Source organism: Arvicanthis niloticus, chromosome 20 (genome assembly GCF_011762505.2).
Source record: "Arvicanthis niloticus isolate mArvNil1 chromosome 20, mArvNil1.pat.X, whole genome shotgun sequence".
NCBI classification, from domain to species: domain Eukaryota; kingdom Metazoa; phylum Chordata; class Mammalia; order Rodentia; family Muridae; genus Arvicanthis; species Arvicanthis niloticus.
In genome coordinates this window covers 34,838,985-34,863,681 of record NC_047677.1, presented here as the reverse complement: position 1 = coordinate 34,863,681, position 24,697 = coordinate 34,838,985, and the positions used below count along the sequence as shown (strand labels likewise).

Here is a 24,697-nt window from a genome sequence, read left to right as displayed (position 1 = left end):
ATGTGTAAGTAAGGTCCAGGGTATCACATAACAACTGAAGACTTTTCTGGTCCTTAGGGATATGCAGACTCTACCTAGCCTGCAGCCTGCGAGGTCATAGGTGTCTCATGGTAGCTGGGACGGTGACCTAACACAGTTGTAGACAACAACGGGGTTGTGTAACAGTGTCATAGTGTCTAACATGCAACCTGTGAGGCCATAGGTGTCTTATGATAGCTGGAACAGTGGCGGACGCAGTTGTAGACCACGGGGTTGCATAACAGTGTCAACAGGTGAGACATCTCTGAAGAGAAAGAGAATATTTCCTTCCCTCTCTGCTGACTGAACTACACCAGTCACTCATTTGGATACTAATCAGATGTCTCCCCGAAACAACACTCATAAGCTAGATCTGAAAATTATTCCAGGGCTATTTGGAAGTGTCAGACTGTGAGAAAAACGGCTTCCATGAGTCTCATTACAGGCCCGTGGTGGTGTGCTTTGGAAACCCCTCTGTGAGCTCACGTCAGCAGAGGCCATGCGCCTTTCTCCTTTCCCCTCCTTCCCCACAAAAGCACACAGTGTCTTGAGACACACTCCTGCCTCCAGGAACAGTCTGAAGGCCTTTCATGTTTGCTCCCTGAGGTGAACTGAGTAATGACACATGCAAGTCTTAGAGTTCTTGGCTGTTCTCCCATGATTCGAGAGCCTTCGAAGATCTGGGTATCAACAAGTCAGTCAACACACAGCATTAGGGAGGGTCCCAAGCTTTCATCAGGGACCAGTAGGACTAGCACATACTACCTCACAAGACTATTGCCAACTAGAGCCAGTGGGTGGCTAAGATGGAGAAGGGCTAGAGGTGCCCTGCGATCCCCATCATCCATTCTGCCTCACATTCTAGATGACATCCAGAAACTTATACCTTGATTCTCCTAAACAACCCAAGGAATCATGGGAGATGAAGTTTGGGGTAGTCACTATTCTGTTGGTTTTTTTTTTTTTTTTTTTCCTGTGAGGATGTGTGGTGGTTTGATATGCTTGGCCCAGTTGGCCCAGGGAGTAGCACTGTTGGGAGGTGTGGCCTTGTTGGAGGAAGTGTGTCACTGTGGGACTGGGCTTTTGAGACCCTCTTCCTTGCTGCCTGGAAGGCAGTCTTCTCGTGGCTACCTTCAGTTCAAGATGTAGAATTTTCAGCTCCTAGAGTTGCTATGCCTGCCTGGATGCTGCCATGCTTCCTGCCTTGACGATAATACACTCAACCTCTGTACCTGTAAGCCAGCCCCAATTAAATGCTGTCTTTATAAGAGTTGTCTTGGTCATGGTGTCTCTTCACAGCAGTGGAAACCCTAACTAAGACAATATGTATAATCATTTTTTAAAATCAATTATATACTAGCCCTTCTTATCTATAGCCAGAAGAGAGATTATGGTACCCAACACTCTCTTCTCAGGACATGACATAGGCCAATTTGTCTTGCTATGATACTTGTTATGTCCATGGACTTTTTGTAAAATTAGGTAAAACAGAGAAAAAAACAAAAAACTTATGCATTCTGTGTGCACGTTATGGCCATGAGAAGATATTACTTGAAGACACCAGAGATGAATTAATCAAACCATAGGTCAACCTACTATAACAAAGGAAATCGGCAGGTTTACTTCAAACTTTTTGCGTTTACTTCATTTAAGTCTCTCAAGAAATTAAAAAAACAAAACAAAACAAAACAAAACAAAACAAAACAAAACAACCCTCTAATTCTAAATGTCATTAAGATATCCTTAAAAGATAACACATTGAGAAACTTAAGACCAAAAGACAATTCCTCGAGTACAAATAGCTACTTCCGTGCCAGAGCAAGGATTTGCTAGCCAGGGCCATAACTAGCCTGGGGGCCTCCCTGTAGGTTTAGAAAGAACCACAACATCTTAACCCATCATCACTGTGTGGGAGACTCTAAGCAGGGTGTGCTTTGGGAGCTGCCTCGTTATACCTTTGTTGTTATGGATAAAGATGCCCCATGATCCAGAAGGAACGCAGCTACATCCTCATGCCCCTCTCGGGCCGCAAGGTGAAGGGGGGTGTACCCGGAAGTAGTTGCTGCGTTGGGGGACGCTCCTTGCTGTAACAGCTGTTGCACTATGTCAGCTTTGCCGAGTCGGGCAGAGATGTGGAGTGGGGTCTGGTCATCCTAGATGCAAGGTAGAAAACACAGGGCTTGTGAGCTCGCCAGGCGACGGTGCTGTACGAGAAACGCAGGGGACGTTAATGGCCCCAAGTCAGAGATGCGGGCAGCTCTAATTTGGTGAAAAAGAAACCTCATTTCTTTTTCTACAAGGTTTGGAAATGAGAAGCTGGAAGATCTAAGAGCCCTTGGCCTGACCTATTTGCTTGAGAGTATGAAAGACTGTTCTACCTGAATCTTATCTCTTCACTACCTGCCATACAGCATCAGTTGTGATCTATAGACTGTTTTGTTTTTTTTTCCCTCGGGAGGGACAGAGGGGATGAGAACTAATATCAATAAAACCCATGCCTGGAGTTATATTTACATCTACAAGCCATTCCAACATGACTTTATTGCTTGATTGCTCTATGAGTGCCATGTTTTCCCTCAGTCAAAAGCTAGGGAGGGCAGAATAGGGCCAGGCAGGGGTTTGTCACACTGCGCAGCCAGGGCTGCATTGGTCGACAACAAAGGGACAGCTTATTACAGTCCCGCCTTCCCCCCAACCCCACCCCGAAGGCATGAAGCTCACACTGCATCCTGCTCACCCTGCTGGTGAGGGAGTTTGAGACAACCAGGAGGGCCACCCTTTCCTCGTCTGACCAGATAAGTGCCCCCAAAATGCCCCATGTCATTCCTCCGAGTGAAATACCCATAAAAATGTGTCAGCTTCTTTAAATGCCCCTGATGGGAGAGGCAGAGAGAGGGGCAGACCAGAATATGGGTATTTCTTTGCACGAAGGTTGAGATCAAGGCCAGGGAGGCTGCTTGACCAGACGGAAGCACAGGGGGAGCGTTTACAGATGGGCTGTGAAGTGTCCCTCACAGGCTCATGTGTCTGAGCACTTGCTCCTAGGCTGGTGGCACTGTCTGGGAAGGTTGTGGAACCCTTAGGAACTAGAGCCTCACTGGGGGGAGGTGGGCAGGGTGTTGGTTTTTAAAATTACTGTTTGAGTTTTTGACTTCACAAATACTCATTAACTGAATTTTGGCTCAATTGGGACAGGATTCTTAATGGTTTCTGAAATGCCCTCAACATTTTATATACATACATATACATATATACATATATATGTATGTATACATACATATATATATTTATGCAAAGTAGTAGCCTCAACATTGACAATTATGAAATCAAAGTATAGATGAACTCTGAAAAACTGAAGATGTTCTACATCCTAGAGATGAACTATTCAGCCAAGATTCCTTCCTTTATGAAAAGATAAATAGACACATTTATCATTAGCATGCAGGCTTGCTTTCACTTTCAATGAATGCCAAGGATCTATGTATGTCACCAAGTTGACTGAAAGTATATTTATTTATGATCTACTGTTAGTAAATACAGGATTTGCATTGTGTCCTTTCATATACCTATATAACTCCAATGACAAATGGCAACATTTAAAATGTTCTGTTCCGGAAAAGGAAATGCCAGATGTCACTCAGCTACCCAAGAGTCAACTTCAGGCAGTCAGCTGAGGAGATCTCAGCCAGTGGGTCTCACCCATCTTACCTCCCTTTGTGAAATACAAAATACATCATCTTCAATATCAACTAGATAGTCTGTTCATAATCAACACTCGTGAATATGAGACTTCTTATTACTAGCAGTAGGATACTGCCTCTCTGGTTATTCCATTTTACTAAGTTAGAGGCATAGCTGAGATCTCCTAGACCAGGGTCTGCAAGCTACACTTTGGAATCCCCATACAGCTACCGCTGAAGGAAAATCAGTAAGTTAAGAAATTATCCAGCCAGGTGTGGCACCTCAGCCTCCCAAATGTTTGGACTTCTGTTATGAGCCAGTCTGTCCAAGCCTACATTTGAATCTGGGGCATTATGGTTTTGCATTTTGTAGAAGGGAAAGAAAACTACATCCTTTTTCCCTTTGAGGCCGCGCCGGGTGGCAGACATATATAAGTCAACCACAAATGCGGACTTACGGTTATAGGCCGCGATTGTTCTAGAAATTTCCTCCCTAAAATCATCTCAGTATGATGAATTCTGGACCTGCCTGGATCTGGTTTCTAAGCTGTTAGGGCTTCACAACGCACCAGGGCATTTCCTTATTCTGTGTAGCTGTGCTACTGCTGCCGAGCGGCTGTGAAGCAGAGTATTTTCACGTGATTCTTGGGTGGAGCCCTTCATCCCCAGAGCTCTGATTAATAAAGCCCTGCTTTTGAGAGGCAGTAGGCATTCACTTAAAGGTTTGCTGAACCCCAGATTTCTGCCCCATTTTCAGTGTTAAGGTCCCACTTCATGCCCTTACCTTAGCTTTTGCTTCTACCTGAGCTCCATCTTGTACCAGATACCGCACCACTTCCGCTTGCCCGGACCGAGCTGCCATATGCAATGCTGTTTCTCCTCTCTGGGGAACACAAGGCGAAGTCAATTAATGGCAACTCTCAAGACACTGGCAGGCTTGGTTGGCGTGAAGTTATAATGACTGGTTTGTTTGTTTGTTTGTTGTTTGTGCCCTGAGCACTTCCTTGCTGGAAATTTAGGAAAATAAAGACATGAAAACTTTCCCAGGAACCTGACCCAGGGAGGCAAGGACATGGTGTAACCCTGAGGAGCCCAGCCACTGATGCTATGAGGAGCACAGCTCAGGAATCTACGGCAAGGCTTCCTTAGGTATCAATTGAGAAGGTATCAATGCTCCCAGTGTGGAGAGGGCATGAACGGTGAAGCACCACGGGTAAGCCAGTGAAAGCAGAGAGCCCCATACCTGCCTAACCTGCGCTTGCAGCTTGTTTCTGTAATCTGTGGTGTATGCAAGCTTCCCCATGGCATACTGTCCTATTTTCAGAGAATAGGCAGTCTAGACTAATGTCAGCTTACCTGTTCTTAAGTACTGACTGTGAAATTGGGATTAAACATAAACCCTGCCCTGGGACACCAAAACCACACTGGGGTCCGATGTGGCTCACCTGCAGTGACCTCAATAGATCAGATCCCATTTCTTGGTATCTTCATGAGGGGGCACTGCCCCTTTACCCTTTTGCCCAATAGTCTCTAACTCAGATCGTTCATTCATTCATTCATTCATTCATGCATTCATTCATTCACAAAAATGCCAACAGAAAGGATACATTGAAATATAAACATCATAAAAACCAAATACATTTGCTCCCATAAGCAAAATCCACATTGAAGTGACTTTTATAAAATAAGCTTTGCCCAACAGGTCATCTATCTGAATGGATGGACAGGAAGGTGACCTCATGGGACACATGCCTTGTGCTCACTGGAAAGAACCTAAGGTTGCTGTTTGCCTTATTACATACTGTTTTTTTATGAAGGAAAAAAACATCTGGTCTTAACCCTACACAAGTGCATGTGCAAGACCTCACAGCACATCACCTCAGTGATTAATACTGCCTGTCTTCACTTCTTTATTGCCTTTAATTGAGTTAACCCGATGGTCTTATGCTTGTGGTCCACTGTGCTAAAAAGATGATGCCAAATTTGAAAGACTGTAAAACAATGTAAGACGGCACAGCATGTTCAGGGCGAGCGGCTACTGCTCAGGTAACTATGCTAAATCATCTTGTGGATTTGATGACGACACTTGGCTTGGGGAAACATTGTCTGGTGATCTGCTCACTTAGATGCCCATGGTTTTGCTACAACATGGTAGAACACTCTTTAAAGAGGATGCTGTTGAAGTTATGTAAAAACACATCTTCACATTTGATGACACTGTGTGAGTCCCACTCTGAACATGCAGTGCTTTTGATGGATTCTGTCAGACACCTCCACAGCACCGCATTCCCACTCAGGTAGCCACTAGTGACATTCTTGCAATGGTAATGGACACATTCCTTAAGTCTTAACAATTTTTATCCAACTGGATATTGACTGGATCTTGCCTTCAAAGTGAAGGAAACCAGAGATGGTCTCATAATCTGCATCTGAAAAACCAAACTCTGTATCTGAAGCAATAAAATTACATAGCTTACTTATAGTAAACACCTAAGTTCAGAAAAGCCACTTTCCCCAGCATCTTAAAATCCCACAAGTGATCTTCTTTGCTGAGGCTACTTACCACGTTGGTGGTGTTTGGGGAGGCTCCATGATGCATTAGCTGTGATACTATATTTACATGTCCCATGAAGGCAGCAACATGGATTGGGGTAAGGCCCGACTAAAGGGGAAGAAAGACAACGTTAGTTGTTGGCTCATGATCCAAGAGGTTTGTTTATGTATTTGCCTGTCTGTTTCCAGTCATCTACTTGTATATCTACCTACATGTCCATCCATCCATCTATTCATCCATCCATCTATCCATCCATTCATCCTCCTATCCATCTATCTATCTATCCATCCATCCATTTACTCATCCATCCATCCATCCATCCATCCATCCATCCATCCACCTATCCATCCATCCATCCTCCTATCCATCCATCTATCCATCCATCCATCTATCCATCCATCCATCCTCCTATCCATCTACCCACTCATTCATCCATCTATCCACTCCATCCATCCATCTATCCATCCATCCATCCATCCATCCATCTAATCATCCATCCATCCATCCATCCATCCATCTAATCATCCATCCATCCATCTATCCATCCATCCTCCTATCTATCCATCCATCCATCCATCCTCCTATCCATCCATCCTCCTATCCATCCATCCACTCATCCATCCATCCACCCATCTCCTCATCCATCCATCTATCTATCTATCTATCTATCTATCTATCTATCTATCTATCTATCTAATCTATCCATCCATCCTCCCATCCATCCATCCATCCTCCTATCCATCCACCCACTCATTCATCCATCTATCTACTCCATCCATCCATCCATCCATCCATCCATCCATCCATCCATCTTAACCAGCTCAGGGGTCAAATGAGAAGAAATCAAGGTTATATCATTATATCAAAGATTCTATTAGGCGACTATATCAACACAACAGTCACTTCCGTAAAGCAAGACACGTGATTATGACTTAATGTCACTTTTATTAAAGAAGCATTTATTTTATATTTTTGATAGAAATTTAGGAAAAAGTTGAAAGGGAAATAAAGTTTATTTTCCCCTTGCTACAGAACTTTCTTGTGTCCATGTGTGTGTTTGTGTGTGGGACACAATGATAGCATACACTTTTGTAAAGTGTTGGCTACTAATTCAATTACTATTGAATTTGAAATACTATTCTGGATTTGGAATTCATGTGAACTCTGAATAAATGGAACCTATGATACATGAAGTAGCCAATGCAAACCATCCCTCTAATAAAGAAAAAAAAAGCAGTACTAGGCGTTCCAGTGATCCAATTTGTTAACTCTACAAGCACTGTAAATGAATGAAATACATTCAATGTGCTTTGAGAACAAGAGCATGCTTGCTCTGAACCCGTGAACATGTGCCCAGTTCCTTCCCTGAACACTATGTCTGTGTGAAGTGGGACTAAAAGATTCAAGGTTATTTTTAAATTTTATTTATTCGTTTGTTTATTTATTTATTTATTTATTCGAGACAGGATTTCTCTGTGTAGCCCTGGCTGTCCTGGAACTCACTCTGTAGACCAGGCTGGCCTCAAACTCAGAAATCCACCTGCCTCTGCCTCCCAAGTGCTGGGATTAAAGGCGTGCGCCATCACTGCCTGGCTTCAAGGTTATTTTATATTGAATATGTTCATGGAGGACAGGTATAAACAGAGAAGCCAAGATGAGAATTTAAAATCTTAAGAATAATGTGAAGGAGGTCAATGTCCTTGTGCTGCTCACAAAACTTTGTTCTGTTTGTTTTAAAGATTAACTTTATGTATGTGAATGCACTGTCACTATCTTCAGACACACCAGAAGAGGGCATCGGATCCCATCTCTCCAGCCCCTTTGTTGCATCTTTTTAATGTTCAGAATTTAATTACAACAGGAACCTGATAAAAATAATAGGAAGAGAAAGAAATTGACCTTTGTCTTTAAAGAGAGAGAAGAGTGTAGTGAATCTACAGAAATTTGAGACAGATCTATAATTCATATATATGCATGTATATATATATATTATTCATATATATGTAATTCATATAACTATATACATATACACATATATGAAGGACAGGGCTAATTCTGAAGGTCAGTGGTAGAGTGTTGCCTAGCCACAGGTTCTCATATATATATAAGAAAAAATATATGTATACAACAGATACACTAATATATATATACATAGACTATATATACATATATACGCATGTACACATAAGACAAATTCTATCTATAAAAGTAAAGTATATGCTGAAAGAAGAAAAAGTCTGCCTCCAACCTCCCAGTAGTGAAGACAAGCAATGGGGGACAGGGGACTTTTATTTTGGTTTGTCATCCTTTGCTAGTAACAGGAGAGTCAGGTGTCAGGGAACTGCCCTCTCAAGTCCTCAGGGATCTGGTGTCTGGTGGAGGCTTCTCAGCACTGGCAAGCATCTCTGAACACTTAGACAACTTCAGCCCAACCTCTGTCTCAGAGTCCATTCTGACCCCTAAAGGGTTTCCCTGCGCTGACATAAAAATCACTGCTCTGTACGAGAAACACCAGGGCACTTCACACTCAGACACAAGTCTCATGAAATGCCCTCAGAGTCTCTGGTATTTCTGTCCACTGTGTGTTGAGAATTCAGAAGCATTTCTAGGCACGGCAAGCATGCCACATACAAGGAATGGGTACAGGAGCTTGTGTGTCCAACATCAAACATTCAACAAGACTTCCTGAACTGTGGGCATGTGAGGACAGGAAGGCTGGGCCTGTGGGTTCTGGGGTCACAGGGGAGTCACACGGTCATAGGCATGATAACTGGATACTAGCATGGAAAGAAATATGCTGATGACCATCCCACGGAGAGCACCCAGGGCTAGGCATGCAGTAAGGGTAGACATCCTGGGAGAGGTGGTCCAGATGTGCAGGACCAGCCTGGCAAATGAATGAGATACACACACCTGCTCTAGGAAAAGAGCCAAGCCTCCAGTTTGCAGAAAGAGTTCCTGGAGTTGGAAGGCAGAGTGGGGTGGGACAGTTCTGGAATGGGCGATACCGGCCTGTTTGTTATGCAGAGACCCAGAGCTGACCCACAAGGATGAATTCTCTCGGTAGGTTTGGAGGAAAAGCACACAGGGCTTCCCTGCCCCTAACTGCAACACTCCCAATACTTCATTCACTGTAAACATCCACACAGAACACTAGTCCTTACTCTCCCTCAGCACGGGAACAGGTTTCTGTCTTTCAGCCAGTCATCTGCAACCTAGTGTGGCTCATTCGGTAGCACTGCCAGCCTCTACCCACGAGATGGCGCTATGCCAATGAGATGCCCCTTAGGAGATGAAGCTGGCCTACAGCTGTTTCCCTACCACAGCTGCTTGCCGAAGCTATACTCTATGGTCCCCCGAGTCCCCACAAGTAATCTCACCTCGGTTACAGCTTGAATAGATGCACCGTGCTTCAAAAGGAGTTCCATTACTCGGACGCGGTTCTTTTTGCAGGCGATATGGAGAGGGGTGAAGCCGTTCTGTAAGGGACAAACACGTGTATCTACTTAACTTCAATCCACGGGTATCAGTTCCCACTGAGTGCAGGAAGAGACATCTAGTACAGTAAGGCGCAGTGCGGACTTCAGAACCACAAGCGGTTAGACACATGGCTTTCCTTTGCTGGAAGGAAAAGGAGTCTGGACTGGTTCCTAGCAAGGTTCCCAGGTTGTAAGTTCCTTGTAGGGAGAGGCAAAATGTGCGTAGACTTCTTTACTTTATTTTAGAGTTCATTGTTCCAAATGATTTTTTTTAAAAGTCTCATTTTGATTTTTGACTCAGAGTCTCATTATGTAAAGCCAAGCCAAACTCAGCCAAGTGCCTTCTGATTTTTTTCTTTTTTTTTTTAAAGTTGCTATTATTATTACTTCAAATGTTTATTTTCATGTATGTGGCTACACTGTCGCTGTCTTCAGACACACCACAAGAGAGCATCGGATCCCATTACAGATGGTTGTGAGCCACCATGTGGTTGCTGGGAATTGAACTCAGGACTTCTGGAAGAGCAGACAGTGCTCTTAACCGCTGTCTGAGCCATCTCTCTAGCCCTTAAGTTATTATTTTATGTGTATGGATGCTATATGCATATCTCCCATGAGGTGTACACAATGCCCTGTGGAAGTCAGATTCCCTCGGAACTGGAGTCACAAGCAGTTGTAAACTGCTGTGTGGACACCGGGAATTGAACCCGAGACCTCTAAAAGAGCAGCCAGTGCTCTTAACCACGGAGCCATGTCTACAGCCCTCCTACTTTTTTCTTTGGATGGTCTGGACCGCAGCAGGCGCAGGCATGTGCCGTTACCCTACCTAGCTAACGTCCTTTGTCTTGCCTTTTTGGTGGGCGAGGGGTTGTCTCTAAATGCTTGTACCACCACCGGCCAGCCAGCCAGTCATTTATATTACCCTTGATTGACTTTCTGTGATGCAAGTGTGTGCTAAGTTTCAAACCTGGGACAAGCAGCTAAGGTGCTTATTTAACACATCAAAGTGGACCCAGCTGCCTGGTTCTCCCAGCATCCCCCAGTCTCTACCAGTTACAGGGTATGGCTGGCATATCCTGTTCTCTATCCTGAACTTTCCAGCCCAGGGGCTGGGCTGCCCTTCCCCCCAGAGGCTCCTCCCTCCTCCTTTGCTCCCTTTGCACCTTTGGCTTCCTGGCTGCCTTACTTGGTTCGCCTCTCTCCTTTCCCCTCCCCCTCCCCCACATGGTGGTCAGGGTCACGATCACTCAAAACTCTCCCAGAAGAGTCTGTCTCTATGTCCCTTATATCTATAATAAACGTTCTCCTCCACCCTACCTAGGAGTCATGTCCTTTCCGTTCTTTTTTCTTTCTTTCTTTCTTTCTTTCTTTCTTTCTTTCTTTCTTTTTTTTTTTTTTTTTATTCAAAGCGCCCCCTCTCTTCCTGCCTCTGGACAAACTCTGTACAAGAAACACAACCTTATAAGACACCCCTATCCAGTTTTGTAAACTTAGAACATCCAACTCCTAAATCCAGAGAGGATGGATTTGCCTCCGAGAGAGACATTAGTGTCTTGCTTTGAACATGAGTTCCCGGGCATTTAGTTTGAGCCTTCTGAGACTCGGTAGTAAGGGACCAGAGTATGTTCACCGAGCACTTCCTGTTCCTCTCTGTACTGAATTAAGGGGCTAACGTTCCCTTCTGCCTCACTTCAAATACAGTTGGGAAAAAAACCAGCATAAAGTTTGCACATTCGACCTTTGCCAGCGCTTGCTCGGACTTGTCCCCTGTGTGACAGGTCATTTGTATCTACACAAACCCTAGAGAGTTTCCTTTGTTTTGCAGGTTTAAGACTCAAGCACACAGCAGCAGAGCAGTGGTGGTACAAGGCCTTTAATCCCAATGGAAGCAGGTGGATCTCTGAGTTTGAGGCCAGCCTGGTCTACACAGTGAATTCCAAGAGAGCTGGGACTATTCGGAGAAACCCTATCTCAAAAAGCAAAAGCAAAAACCCAACCCAAAAGACTCGAGTATGAACTTACTCTAAAGACACAGGAACTTAGATGACCCAATGGCGTGTAGCTTGTTTGCCCAAAGGGTTAATCTCATAAAAAAAATTGGCGTTTAAACAAATTACCCATCAAACTGTTCCACTGGACCACCTAGTTCAGCTGTCAGTAGGGAGTCATACAAACACCAAGGTCCACCATACAGGCTGAATTCAAAGCTACAGCAGGTGCCTCCGAGCAGGTTCCAGGATCTGTCTGTCTGTCTGTCTGTCTCTCTCTCTCTCTTTCTCTCTCTCCTTTTCCCCCACCCCCCTCTCTCGGCTATAATCCATCCCAGGGTAACTGTCTACAATGTCCCTCTGTTGGGAAAACTTAAGTCATAGGAAAATAAAAGTTAAGCCCACACCCTGCTTTAGGTCCTTTTTTTCCTCCTATGGAAAAAGAGTGACTCATGGTCATTCAGCGGTCCCCTCCCTTCTCAGAAGGCAGAGGCTTCTGACACACTGGGCAAGCCAACAGCTCCTAAAATACTTTTTTGGTAGAAGCTGCTGTGGTCACAAAGACAAAGGCGCTGCTGGCTGTGTGTGCAGAATACCCAACTCCCTCCTCTCCACTGAACTTCAGGTCCCCCTGAGGCAGAGGGCAAGGTCACAAGGCAGCATTTGAGGGAAGCAGAAGCCTGCCAGGAAGGGTTAGCTGGAGTCAACCTTTAACTCAAAATTACTAGTAAATTAACGTCTTCCCTGGAATTGGGCATTTTCGTTCTTTCTCTGAACACAAGGGCTTAGTCTGAATGAAATGTCAATACTTTACTAAGGATTATTTATTTTAACCTTACTAAGGACTATTTACTGTAACAATAGCAAGCATTGTCTTATCTAGAAAACCAAAGGTTAACATCATTTAAGCTCACAGATTCTTGGACAAACATTATTATTTTTCAGACAGGGTCTCACTCTATAGCTCTGGCTAGCCTAGGACTTGTTATTAGACCTGGCTAGCCTCGAACTCAGAGCTCTCCTGCTTCTGACATTATGCCTAGCTGCCTATATATATATATATATATATATATATATATATATATATATATGTGTGTGTGTGTGTGTGTGCGCGCGCGTGTGTGTGCGTGCGTGTATGTATGTGTATATGTATGTATTTGTGTATGCATGTATATATATACATGCATGCATACACATACATGTATATATGTATAGTATATGTACATACATACATACACATATACATACTTTTTGTTGTTTTGTTTTTTGTTTTTTGTTTTTCGAGACAGAATTTCTCTGTATAGCCCTGGCTGTTCTGGAATTCACTCTGTAGACCAGGCTGGCCTCGAACTCAGAAATCTGCCTGCCTCTGCCTCCCAAGTGCTGGGATTAAAGGCATGTGTCACCACTGCTATTTTTTTTTTCATGTCTAGCTTGCTTCAAGATTCTACATATCAGAAAGAACATGCAAAAGCCATGCAAATGCCTCTCAAATGTCTAACCTGAGGAATCATGTTATCACAGGGAGGTGAATGAATCTGGTCATGTCGGTCTTTTTATAACTGTGTCATGTCAGGCTTTCTCTCAGGTAAGAGCAGCCTGACTGGAACCCTGAAGAATGAGCCATTTTGCACTGTCAGCTTTACTCCCACCAGCACAGGAGGCTTTGTCTACTCCCAAGGACGTTTGGAAAGATGAACAAAGTGCAATGATTTCATGGACATTCTGTCTTTATCTCTGGAAGAGCAATCCCTCCACAAGCAAGCCACCATGCGCTGCCAGCGAGATGCTAGCTTGGGTCAGATGGCAGGACAACTCACCAGGGCTTTGGCGTTGGGGTTAGCTTTCTTATCCAAAAGAACCTTGGCAACTTTGTAATGGCCGCAGTGGGCCGCCACGTGGAGGGCGGTCAGGTAGTCGTTGGTGACGTCGTCCACGGGCACGTTATGCTGGAGGAGGAGTTGGACGCAGTTTAAATGGTCTCCTTGTGTGGCCATGTGCAGTGGGGACAGTCCATTCTGGAACACAGAAGAGGACTCACTGTGTTAGCTTTTTAGCTCAAATGAGACAAATAGCAGAACAAGCAGGAACGTGTTAAAAACTCCCGATTCTTCATTTGGAAATACCTTACGCTTTTAAAAGGTGTTGACGATCCTTTTGAACAGCTCCTGCTTTAAAAAGAAAACTTTCTTTTCTTGTGCCAAAGAAAAAGAAAAAAAAAAAAAAAAAACCTGCCAAGGGTACTTCCTTTCCCCAGTTTTAAAACTCATATGGTTTGCACCAGGGGCCAGACATTACTCTCTTCTCAGTAGAATTTATTATTTAAAATTACAGTTTTAAAAAAGGTGAGCGCTGGTTCATAATCACTGGAGTGTTGCTGGTCTTGCCCTTGCAGATGACCAGAAAAGAACTCCAGATACAAGACTGCACAGTGGCTGGGAAACCTTCATCTGTTTCTAGAAGTCTGGCGCCCCCATGTGTCAACGAGTAAAAGGAAGCCACTGACCATCGGCCCAGTGAGAAGACCTCCGCTTAAATCATCCTGGCTTAATAATAGTTATGTGCAGTGCGAAGAAGTTGAAGATTTATTTCGAGACGTCAGAAAAGAAATGAATATGGGAGCACTTAGGTTTAGTCGCCAGCACTGAAGGGAAAATATTTAGAATGACAGCCACTCCTCAGTGGTTGGATACGTGAATCAAGGCCGAGCAGGCCAACGTTATCAAGCTTCTGTTAAGTGTTGAAGCGAAGTGGGAGAGCCTGGAGCTTCTCATTTACCACAGGGAGGTCGAAATTACTGATAACGTAATTTAGCACATTGAATAAGGCAAACAAGCCGTTTCCTCTATGATAACGGCAAATTCTGTTTTCAAAAAATGTAGTCATCGGGCTGGCGAGATGGCTCGGCAGTCAAGAGCACTGACTATTCTTCTGGAGGTCCTGAGTTCAAATCCCAGCAACCTCATGGTGGCTCACAACCATCTGTAATGAGATCTGATGGCCGTGTCTAAAGACAGCTATAATGTACTTATGTATAATAATCAAATAAACCTTTTTAAAAAAATGTAGGTATCAATAGTGTTTAAAGACCTGGGACTCGTGCCTGGGGAACCAGGCATACCTGACTTCTCCAAGACCAGTGATTCCCCCTACATTTATTATAGCATGAAACAAAAAAATTCATAGACAAAGCAATGTAAAATCAGTTAGCCATCACACTATCGCTGATGGATACATATCTCAGATATCCGTGTTCCTTAAAGGCAAGACATTTGTGATAGTATTTTCCCGTACTGCCTAGCAGAGAGTTCTGCAGATAGAAAAAAGGGATAAAAAGGTAATAAATATTGAGATGAATTTAAATACTTGGGTGGCTGTTGGGGAATTGGGATGTTCCTGCCTCAAGCATTCTCCTCCCCCCAAACCCCCCAAAGTAGACACTAAAGGTGTTGCCAAGGGCTGGGGCATTTCCCATCTGACACTGCCCCCCCCCTCCACAGGTCCTCTTTCATTTCCACCAAATCCTCCTTTGCTTTATGTTTTCCTGTAGTCTTAGAGGAAGTGCAAAGGAAACAAATCTCAGAGAACACAGGACTTCCTGGAGGCTCTAAGTAGGAAGCAGTGTCAAAAAATGGAAAGAGGCTCTATCCTGGTGAGCCTTAACCATCAGTGTGATATACCGAGAGTTGACAGAGCAGGAATTCTCAATTGTTAAGACTGCCCCCAATCAGCTTAGCCTGCGGGCATATTTATAGGGGATTGTATTGATTGGCAAATGACTTAGGAAGGCCCAGCCCACTGTGGGTGGCACCATTCCCTAGGCAGGTGGGCCTGAGTGGTATGGGGAAAGCTAGGTACACACGGGCCTGAGACAGCAAGCAAGCAGTGTTCATTCATGGTTTCTGTTTCGAGTTCTTGGTTCAGCTCCTTCACTGGCTTCCCTCAATGATGGATCAATTGTGATCTGGAAGTGTAAGCCAAATAAACCCTTTCTTCTCCAAATGGCTTTGGTCAGAACATTCTATCACAGCAGGAGAGCGGAAACTAGAACACTCAACGAAGGATGCATAGAATAATGACATATGGGTGGAAAACTAACTCGGTGTCACAGGGAATGACAGCGAGAACAAAGATGGAAATATCAAGTAGCCCATGGGTAGGACTCACATTGCATATGGTACCTGAAGGATGGCTTCAGGGGTGATAGGCTTTCTTAGCTCAGCAATATAAAAAGGCCTAAGGGACCGGACAGATTGCCTTAAAGTTAAACGTTCTATGACTTCTCTCTCAGTACATATTATCTACTGTCTTCATAAGTGCTGTGTACTAATCTAGGGGCTTGGGCTGAACAAGAAAACATATTGACTTTCATTCTACCAAAGAAAGCCAGGTAGCAAGCATGTACCAACAGCAGCAGAGAGGTTCTTTCTAAGCGGTATAAGGAACACCGATGGGGAGTGAACCCTGCCCAGATGATGCTGACTTAAAGTCATGGTGAGCACAGGTAGGACAGACAGTCTATTTGGTGGGCCAGGGATGTGGAGGAGTTGGCAAATGCTTGCCCCACAAGCTTCAGGACCCGAGTTTGATTCCCTTGGAACCCACAGAAAAGGCCAAGTGTGGCAGCATGTGCCTGTCATGGCATTGTGAAGTCAGACGAGAAGCTCCCTGGAGCTTGCTTGCCACCCAGCCTAGCTTTAGGCTCCTTGAGGGATCCTGAGTATGTACACACCAGTACACGAACATGGTGAGTGGGGTTTAACAAGCAGCCCTCTGAAATGACAAAGCTCTCTCTTTCTCTTTTTTTCGAGACAGGGTTTCTCTGTGTAGTCCTGGCTGTCCTGGAACTCACTCTGTAAACCAGGCTGGCCTTGAACTCAGAAACCCAAATCTGCCTGCCTCTACCTCCCAAGTGCTGAGATTAAAGGCGTGTGCCACCACTGCCAGGCTAATGACAAAGCTCTCAGCGCACCCCAGAATCCCAATGCCTAGCGTGTGTAGTTTCCTTGCTAGGACCAATTGTAAGTTGCCCTTGTCACCGTTAAGCATGGAACCAGGGAGAGAGATGCACGTTTGGTTTTGTGAGCTGACATGGGGTTCCCCTAGACTGCTGGGAATGGAAAGGGTAGGCAGGCTTCTCTCTCAAATCTTACACAGTGGTGGGGATGGATAAGCAGAGTTTTAATGTTTTAAATTTGTGCAAACTGAGGGCCCAGCGTATGGACAGGCAAATACCCTACCATTAAGCTGTGCCCCTAGCCCCAGTCTGTGAACTCTCAAGAAATAAACTGGGGGTGGGGGTATAGAAAAAAAGACTCAGAACCAAGCCAGAAGGTAGAGCTTCAAGTCTCTTTAAAGCAGAAGTTGGCTGCGCCCTGAAAATCTCATTGTGTAACTCTAAATATTAAGCATAATAGGCCAAAGTAGCAAGTGAAAAAAATGGCCTTGCTGTAAAACACATCATCCACAAAGGCTTCATAAACCTAACCTTATTTTGCATGTGCTTGCATGTATGTGCGTGCATACTCAGGTGTGCAAAGCACACATGCATGCATGCATGCAGACGCCTGGACGACAGTGGATATAGCCTGCCCTGATTACTTTCCACTTTATTTATTGAGAGAGGGTCTCTTGCTGACCCATCTTCTTACTGGTTCTGGATCATCTAGCTAGCTGATTTCCAAGGGGTTCCTCTGTCTTGCTTTCTGAGTGCTGGGATTATAGGTGGCCACTAGTTTTTACAGCTTTCGTGTGGGTGCTGGCGACCTGAAGCACAGTCCTCTGCCAGCAGAGCAAGCCTTTGTCCTCTGAGCCATCTCTGCAGTCCCAAAGCTTATTCTGGGCTCCTATAGCAGTGGTGATCTCGCGCGTTCTATTTAGCAGTGCTGGTGACTGTGCGCTCTCTCTTCTCTTTCAAAAGGCTCAGGTCTGAGCTGGGCACCGGTGTTCAGGCACCGCAGACCTTACCTTAGTTTTTGAAAGGATGGGGGCGGCTCTGTCAAGTAACATCTCCACCACCTGCTCGTGGCCACTTCGTGCCCCACAGTGCAGCGGGGTCAGACCGTCCTGTGGAACAAAGGCGATACCGGAAGTCAGTACATTTCGGGGAAAACGTGGTGTGTTATTTATGTCCTGTCATAGCATAAAACCATCTAGGATGCTGTGGGCCAGGCAGCATTCAAAGATTTGCTCATGGATTTCATAATTTTATATTTTAAAACTCGGAATTAGGTTTTTGTAAATTTAAGCCTCAGTGAGAGATTGGACTGTCTCTGCCTCCCCATGACAGGAATTATACATCCTGTGCTTTCTGTGGGTTCTGGGGATTAGAATCAGGTCCCCAAATTTGTACAGCAGGCACTCTGCCAACTGAGCTATCAGACCGAGACCTTTAAAGAGGAATTATGAGAGGAATTGCGTAGTGACCCTTCCTCCTCTTACAGGTCGTTGCACCATACTCCCCGAATACATTTTCTTAAGGTAACTTTGTGTTTGCGCGTGGTCTGATTAGCACATCACACCTTCTAGTGTGAGCATATATAAATTTAAATCTAAGAGAGCTTTTCTGATTGCTTGAGAACACAGCATCGGAATAACGAAATAGATCTGACTGGGATGACTAATCCAACTGTTCAAACATGACCGATCAAAATATAAAAAAAACTGTATCAATAACTTTATGATTGGTTTATTAATTGATTTGTTAAAAACCCTTTTAAGGAATTGGGCATCCTTATGGTTAGTTCCCTATCTGCTACTAAGTATGACTGACTGGTAGAAGGAGACACACTCCAAACTGTAAATACCATCTCTAATTTTTGCTTCTACAGATGTTAGTGGTAAGAAATTCTGTTTGCTACTGTCACAAGCTCGATGAATGCTGAGAATTTAAACACACTCAATATTTGAGCAAAAATTTCTTTCTAATGTTTCATTGGTTCTTTTTTGTGTTTCTAGTTACTTAATTTTATTAATTACTTTTATTTTTATAATTAAAATTATTATTTATTTATATGTATCCTTATTTATGTGTATGTGTCTGTGTGAGTATATGCCATGCGTGTACTGGTGCCCTTGGAAGCCAGAAGAGGGTGTCATATCTGCTGGAGCCAGAGTTACAGGAGAGGTTGTGAGCCCTCCAACCTGTGTGCAGGGACCCAAATTTGTGTTCTTTGAAGAAGCAGCAAGCGCTTTTAGCCGCTAAGCTATCCTTTTAGCATGCCCCAGTCCTCCATTGCCACCAGCAACAATGGATGCATGACCTGTTTGGACCTCTTCTGGTAGGCACAAGAATCTATTTTCCATCTATTAGGGTCTCACGTTCTCAACAGGACAGCAGTATTTCACCTTCTTCCTTTCATTCCTAGCCTGTCAGAGCTTTGTGCCCTTAGGCCCCCTGTACCTTCCTTCAGTTCTCACAGACAAGGACCAACTGCTGAGGGATAATTAAGAAAAGAGACCCAGCAGGGAGCCCAGTGGGCAGAAAGTCACTCAAATCTGCCCAAGCCTCCTGGAGTTTTCACAGACACACTGGCTTCTGTGTTCTCCAGTGGGAAAATACTAAACATTATAGTATAATAATATGAATAAATATAATATAAATAGAAATAATATAATAATATTATTAATATTAATAAAATATTAAAATATTTTATTAACAAATATTAAATCAATCAATCAATTAATATTAACACATATTAAATATAAAATAAATATTAAAATAATAAAACCTATCCTAAAGACAGTCTTGTCTACCAGTCCACCAGCGTTTGATCCAGCATCCTGGATTCACTTTCTAGCTGGGCAGATCTGAGGAGTGAGGCTGAGGCGTAAGGCTGCTGACTGTGATGTGTAAGCAAGCAGGCAAGGCCATATGTGTGAACAGCTACATCTCTAAGGAGCATCAGTGTTCTTTAAAACTGGATTCCAATCATAAATAGTACAGGAGCCAACTGGAGCATCCTCCAGGGACATTTAACTATCCTCCCTTTCAGGCCGATGTCAAGCGATGGCTTTATAAGTCAGAGCAATGCAGTCTTTCAGGAGGAAGCCACGGCAAAAGCAGAACACGGGGACCTCCAAACAAGCAAACAAACCAGCAGCAACCCAAACAAACCCACCGCCAAGTCCTGGTGGTTTCCTAGCAACAAAACACCTGAGCACGTCTAAGGAGACAAAGTAGTGGATACTCTACCCTCACCCCACCTCCCTGAGACAGTTCATACACATACACACACACACACACACTCATACATACACATATGCCATACACATCACACACACACACATACTACACATGCACACGCAACACCCCCCACAAACACATACACAGACACACACCACATACTCACACATATCACACACACTCATATATACGCACACACCATATGCACCATATGCACACCACATATACACACCACACACATACCACATATACCACAAACTCACACATGCACACACACAACAGCCCTCCCACAAACATACACAGTTACACAAACACACACACATATATATACAAATAGATAAACAGACACATACACAAACACACAAACACACCAAGAAATAGAGAGAGACCGAGAGGTGACAGAGAGAGAATAGATTTTGTGTCAGTCACAGTCTATCAATGATCCTTGACAGGAAGAAGATATAGATAACCTTTTGTAGGCAACTGATAAACTAAGGAATGAAGGCCCTGCAGGAGCTACAATATATGTGACAGCTCTGAGAAATGTTTATACATTTTCACAGATGAGATGCACACACACTTCTCACACACACACATACACACACGCACACATACACACACATCACACACATCACACACATGCCACATATACATACTCCCCCCACATCACACACACATACATACCACATACACACACCACAGACATACATACACACCACACTACAGCAAGCACACGCACACATCTCACACACCATACACACACATACATATACACCACATCATATACACCCTACGTATATACACATATACATACATATACACCCTACATATACACACATATACGTCACACATCTCACACACCATACATACCCCTACATCACACACATACATATACACCACACAGACAGACAGACAGACAGACAGACAGACAGACACACACACACACACACACACACACACACACACACACACACTGCCATTCAGTGACTGCCATCAGTGGCCGAAAAAAATGCCAGATTGCAGAGATCCTGTAATGTGTACAGAAAATTCCAAGCCAACGCCCTGCAGATAGAGAAGCACTTCAGTTCTTCATCCTGGGAAGCTCTCCTCACACCACCAATTGTACACACCAGATCACCAAATGTGGCTGTCTTAGCTGAACACATGACGCACCACATGACCGTGTGTGGCCACCTGAGCAGAACACACTACACACCACCAGCATCATGTGCGGCCACCTCAGCGAAAGCAAATACTGACTGAATAGTTTTAGGCATACTGTCTCAACTCGTGGACATTTTTCCCCCTGAGTCTACCTTTAAAAATACGCTTTTATTCTGAAAGAAAAAAAAAATTGAACATATTTTAGGCTTCAGGAAGCCAGATTTTTGCTTCATGGTCAAGTGTGATTTGTCTCTATGTAGATCTTTCTGATCCCTGTGTATAATTTTTCTGAAGAAACCACACACAGTTTTATCCTCACAATCATTCCTACATGGAAAATATTCTTCACTAAAGAACTGAAGACTCTAGGGCGGGCCAGAGAGCTGGCCTGTAAAGATACTTGTCTCATAAACCTGGAGACCTGAGTTTCGTCCCTGGAACCCGTGCAAAGAGATAACTGACTCCACAAAATTGTCCTCTGATAGTTCGCTGTGACATGAACATGCACGTGCATATGTACACAAATAACAATTAATTAAAAAAAAAAACTAAACCCTTATGGTTTAAAGAGATAGGATGCTCTCCCAAGGACGTTCAGGCTGAATTCGGGACGAGACTAGAGGGGATGTGAGCACACCTCAGGCACTGAGCCCAGCAGGTGTGAGACCCTAGGTTTTATCCCCATACTGCAAGGATATTTGCCAGGGTAGCTTAGGGACATTAATAATGACCAGTCAAGGCAACCAAGAGGCAGAGAAGACCAATCCTGAAGTTCAGGTTTTCAACAGTCACCCTTCTGCGACAGCCCTGACGCCTATACATCTGTCTACTGCAAATAGGTGGGCCCTGCAGACTCAAGATAGGAAGATTATCTCATCCGTGGGAGAGCAGGGCCCCTGGCACTCTTGCAGCCTCTGCTCCCTCAAATCACCTTGCTTCAGTGGCGCAGTCAGCTGTTTCCCAAGGTCAGATTCATCAGTCCCCCTAAGCTGCAAAGAGCAGCCAACAGGAGAGTCCTCGAAATGCTTTTTAATGCTGGCTTCGTCCCATCAGCTACAAAGGTGATCTGGCAATTTTCAAATTACACTGCTTTCAAGGACAGTCCCAGCAGGAGAGGGGCCCCACAAGGAAGCTGGGCATCCTGTCATGAAGGCCAGCTGTACCGGTGGGGCTGGCTGAGCTTCTAGGGACATTCGTAGGTCAGTAGAAACCAGCATAGTGAATTAAGGAAAGATCTTCAGTGAGCAGTCTGGGTTTTTTTTTTTTTTTCAATCAAGGATACTGAGGTTGCCCAGCGACTCTTTAAGACTTAAGGTGGGTACACTCAACAAGCCATACTTGATTCAGTCAAAAAGAGTATGGACAATTTGCAGACATTCACTATACTTTATATCTTTTGGACAAAAAAAAAAGAAGAAAGAAAGAAAGAAAGAAAGGAAGGAAGGAAGGAAGGAAGGAAGGAAGGAAGGAAGGAAAAGAAAATGGCATGCACTTTGAAGTTTTTTTGGCTTTATTGCTAAATAAATGGCAGCTTAGTTTCTCTAGCACTGTCCCCCAGCACAGAGCTCTGTTTAGGAAGGATTTCAGTAACTGCCATACACTTTTCTGTAAACTGTAAGTTCGTCAGGGTGGTGCTGGGGAGGAAACTCAGTGGGTAAGAGTGCTGGCGAGCAAGCCTGAGGACCTCAGTTCGAATCCCCAGCACCGGTGTAAGAAACTGGTCACAGTCATGCATACCCTCTGCCTCAACGTTGCCGGTGCTGATGAAGGGGTGTTGGAATGTGGGGGCAGGCAGGAAGATGCTGGGGCTTTACCAGTTGCTATCAGCCTAGTTTAAAATCAGCAAGCTCCAAGTTCAGGGGGAGACTCCCCCATCTCAAGGCAACATGGCAGAGAATAATAGACTTGACAAGGCTCTCCAAAAATTATCCTCCACACTGGCCTGCGCACAGGAGCACACCACCGCACTTACCTACATCTGCATGCACAAAATTAGAACAAGTCTTCAGGGTGGCATTATAAACCTTTTAACATCTGTCTTGGCTTCATCCTGGCTTTCTCTGCTCCTTCCCTTCTCCAATTAGCACACTTACGGTCACCCCTGCCATAAGACAATCTTTTGAGAGACACCCATTCCAAGATCCAAGTCATCATTGTCTTACCGCTATAGTATTTCTCTCTCTTTTACTTTTTTTTTTTTTAACTTTCCTTGAGACAGCATCTTATGTAGGCCAGGCTAGCCCAAACTCACGATGTTACCCCAGGATAACCCTGAACTCTAAATTCTCCTGCCTCTACCTCCTGAGTGCTAGGTTTCTACATGTGTATCACCATGCCCAGTTTACCCAGTGCTGGTGGCTGAACTCAGCTTCCTGCTACATGGTCAGAACCAATCCACCATAGCAGTGTTTCTCAATCTTCCTAAGGCTGCAACCCTTTCATACAGTTCCGCATGCGGTGGTCACCCCCAACCATAAAATTATCTCCATTGTCACTTCATAACTGCAATTCTGCTACTGTTATGAATCATAATGTAAATATCGGAAATGCAGGATATCTGATATGTGACCCCTTGTCAAAGGGTCGTTTGATTCCCAAGGAAATTGTGACCCATAAGTTGAGAAGCACTGTGTGATAGTGTATCTTAGAAGGCTCTCCAAAAACTCCACCAAACCTTCCAACTTCTGACATTTCTGTCTTCTTTTCTGCACCTCCTTTGGGGAACTTCTAACTCAAACTTGCCCCTATGGCTGACACCTATCAGTGTTCCAACTTTGGGGTTTCTGTTCTTTCATCTCTGCTTCCTCTAGAAGGGATCCTTGGAAGGTCAGCTCAGAGAGACTCCCCAAGCCTTGATCTGCTACAGTCTTTTAATCACACCCACCACCATTTCAGCACCAGAATCTACCTTCAGAAAAAGATTCTGTCTGCCATGTTGCTTTTATATCACACCTTAACTTTCCTTGTCGTCCTTAGAGTTGAGCTGGGCTCTCTCTTCCCTTGGGTTTGTATAGTAAGGCTCTGTAGTAGAGAAATCTGCCTGATTTATCAATTTTTCATGAAGATTTATCTATTTTATGTATATGAGTACACTGTTGTTGTCTTCAGACACATCAGAAGAGGGCATCGGATCCCATTACAGATGGTTGTGAGCCATCATGTAGGTGCTGGGAATTGAACTCAGGACCTCTGGAAGACAGTCAGTGCTCTTAGCCACTGAGTTATCTCTCCATCACCCTGACTTACTAACTTCTAAAAGAACTATCTTTACTGTTACATGCGTCTTCACACATGTACATGTATGCAGGTACCCACAGAGGCTAGAAGAGAATGTCAGATCCCCTGTACTTGTAGTTCCAGGTGCTTATGGGTACTGGAAATCAAACATGGATCCTCTGGAAGAGCACAAGTGCTCTTAACCACCGAGCCATCTTTCCAGGCATTCTTTACAAAGTATCATGAATATTTGTTCTCTTCAGCATCAGTCTAGCCTCCCCTCATCCCAAAGGTAAGATAAACAATGAAGGGTTAACTGGATCTACCAAGGCATGATGGGACACTCTGCCTGTGCAGGGGAATGGGGAGCATGGGGATAGCCTGAATTACAAAGGCAGTTTGAGGCTATCCTA

General features: G+C 44.2%; 1 protein-coding gene across 33 annotated transcripts in view; it reads right to left on the bottom strand.

Moving 5' to 3' along the window:
- The window catches only part of Ank3 (ankyrin 3), a 606,272-nt gene that overhangs the window by 133,758 nt on the left and 447,817 nt on the right, over positions 1–24,697 (bottom strand). For all 33 annotated transcript variants that reach the window (XM_076916989.1, XM_076916994.1, XM_076917004.1 and 30 more), the window contains 6 exons: positions 17,687–17,785; positions 13,540–13,737; positions 9,633–9,731; positions 6,262–6,360; positions 4,483–4,581; positions 1,974–2,171 (listed from right to left, as the gene is read on the bottom strand). In XM_076916989.1, the coding sequence (XP_076773104.1) occupies positions 1,974–2,171; positions 4,483–4,581; positions 6,262–6,360; positions 9,633–9,731; positions 13,540–13,737; positions 17,687–17,785 (792 nt within the window). The remainder of the gene's footprint in view (positions 1–1,973; positions 2,172–4,482; positions 4,582–6,261; positions 6,361–9,632; positions 9,732–13,539; positions 13,738–17,686; positions 17,786–24,697) is intronic.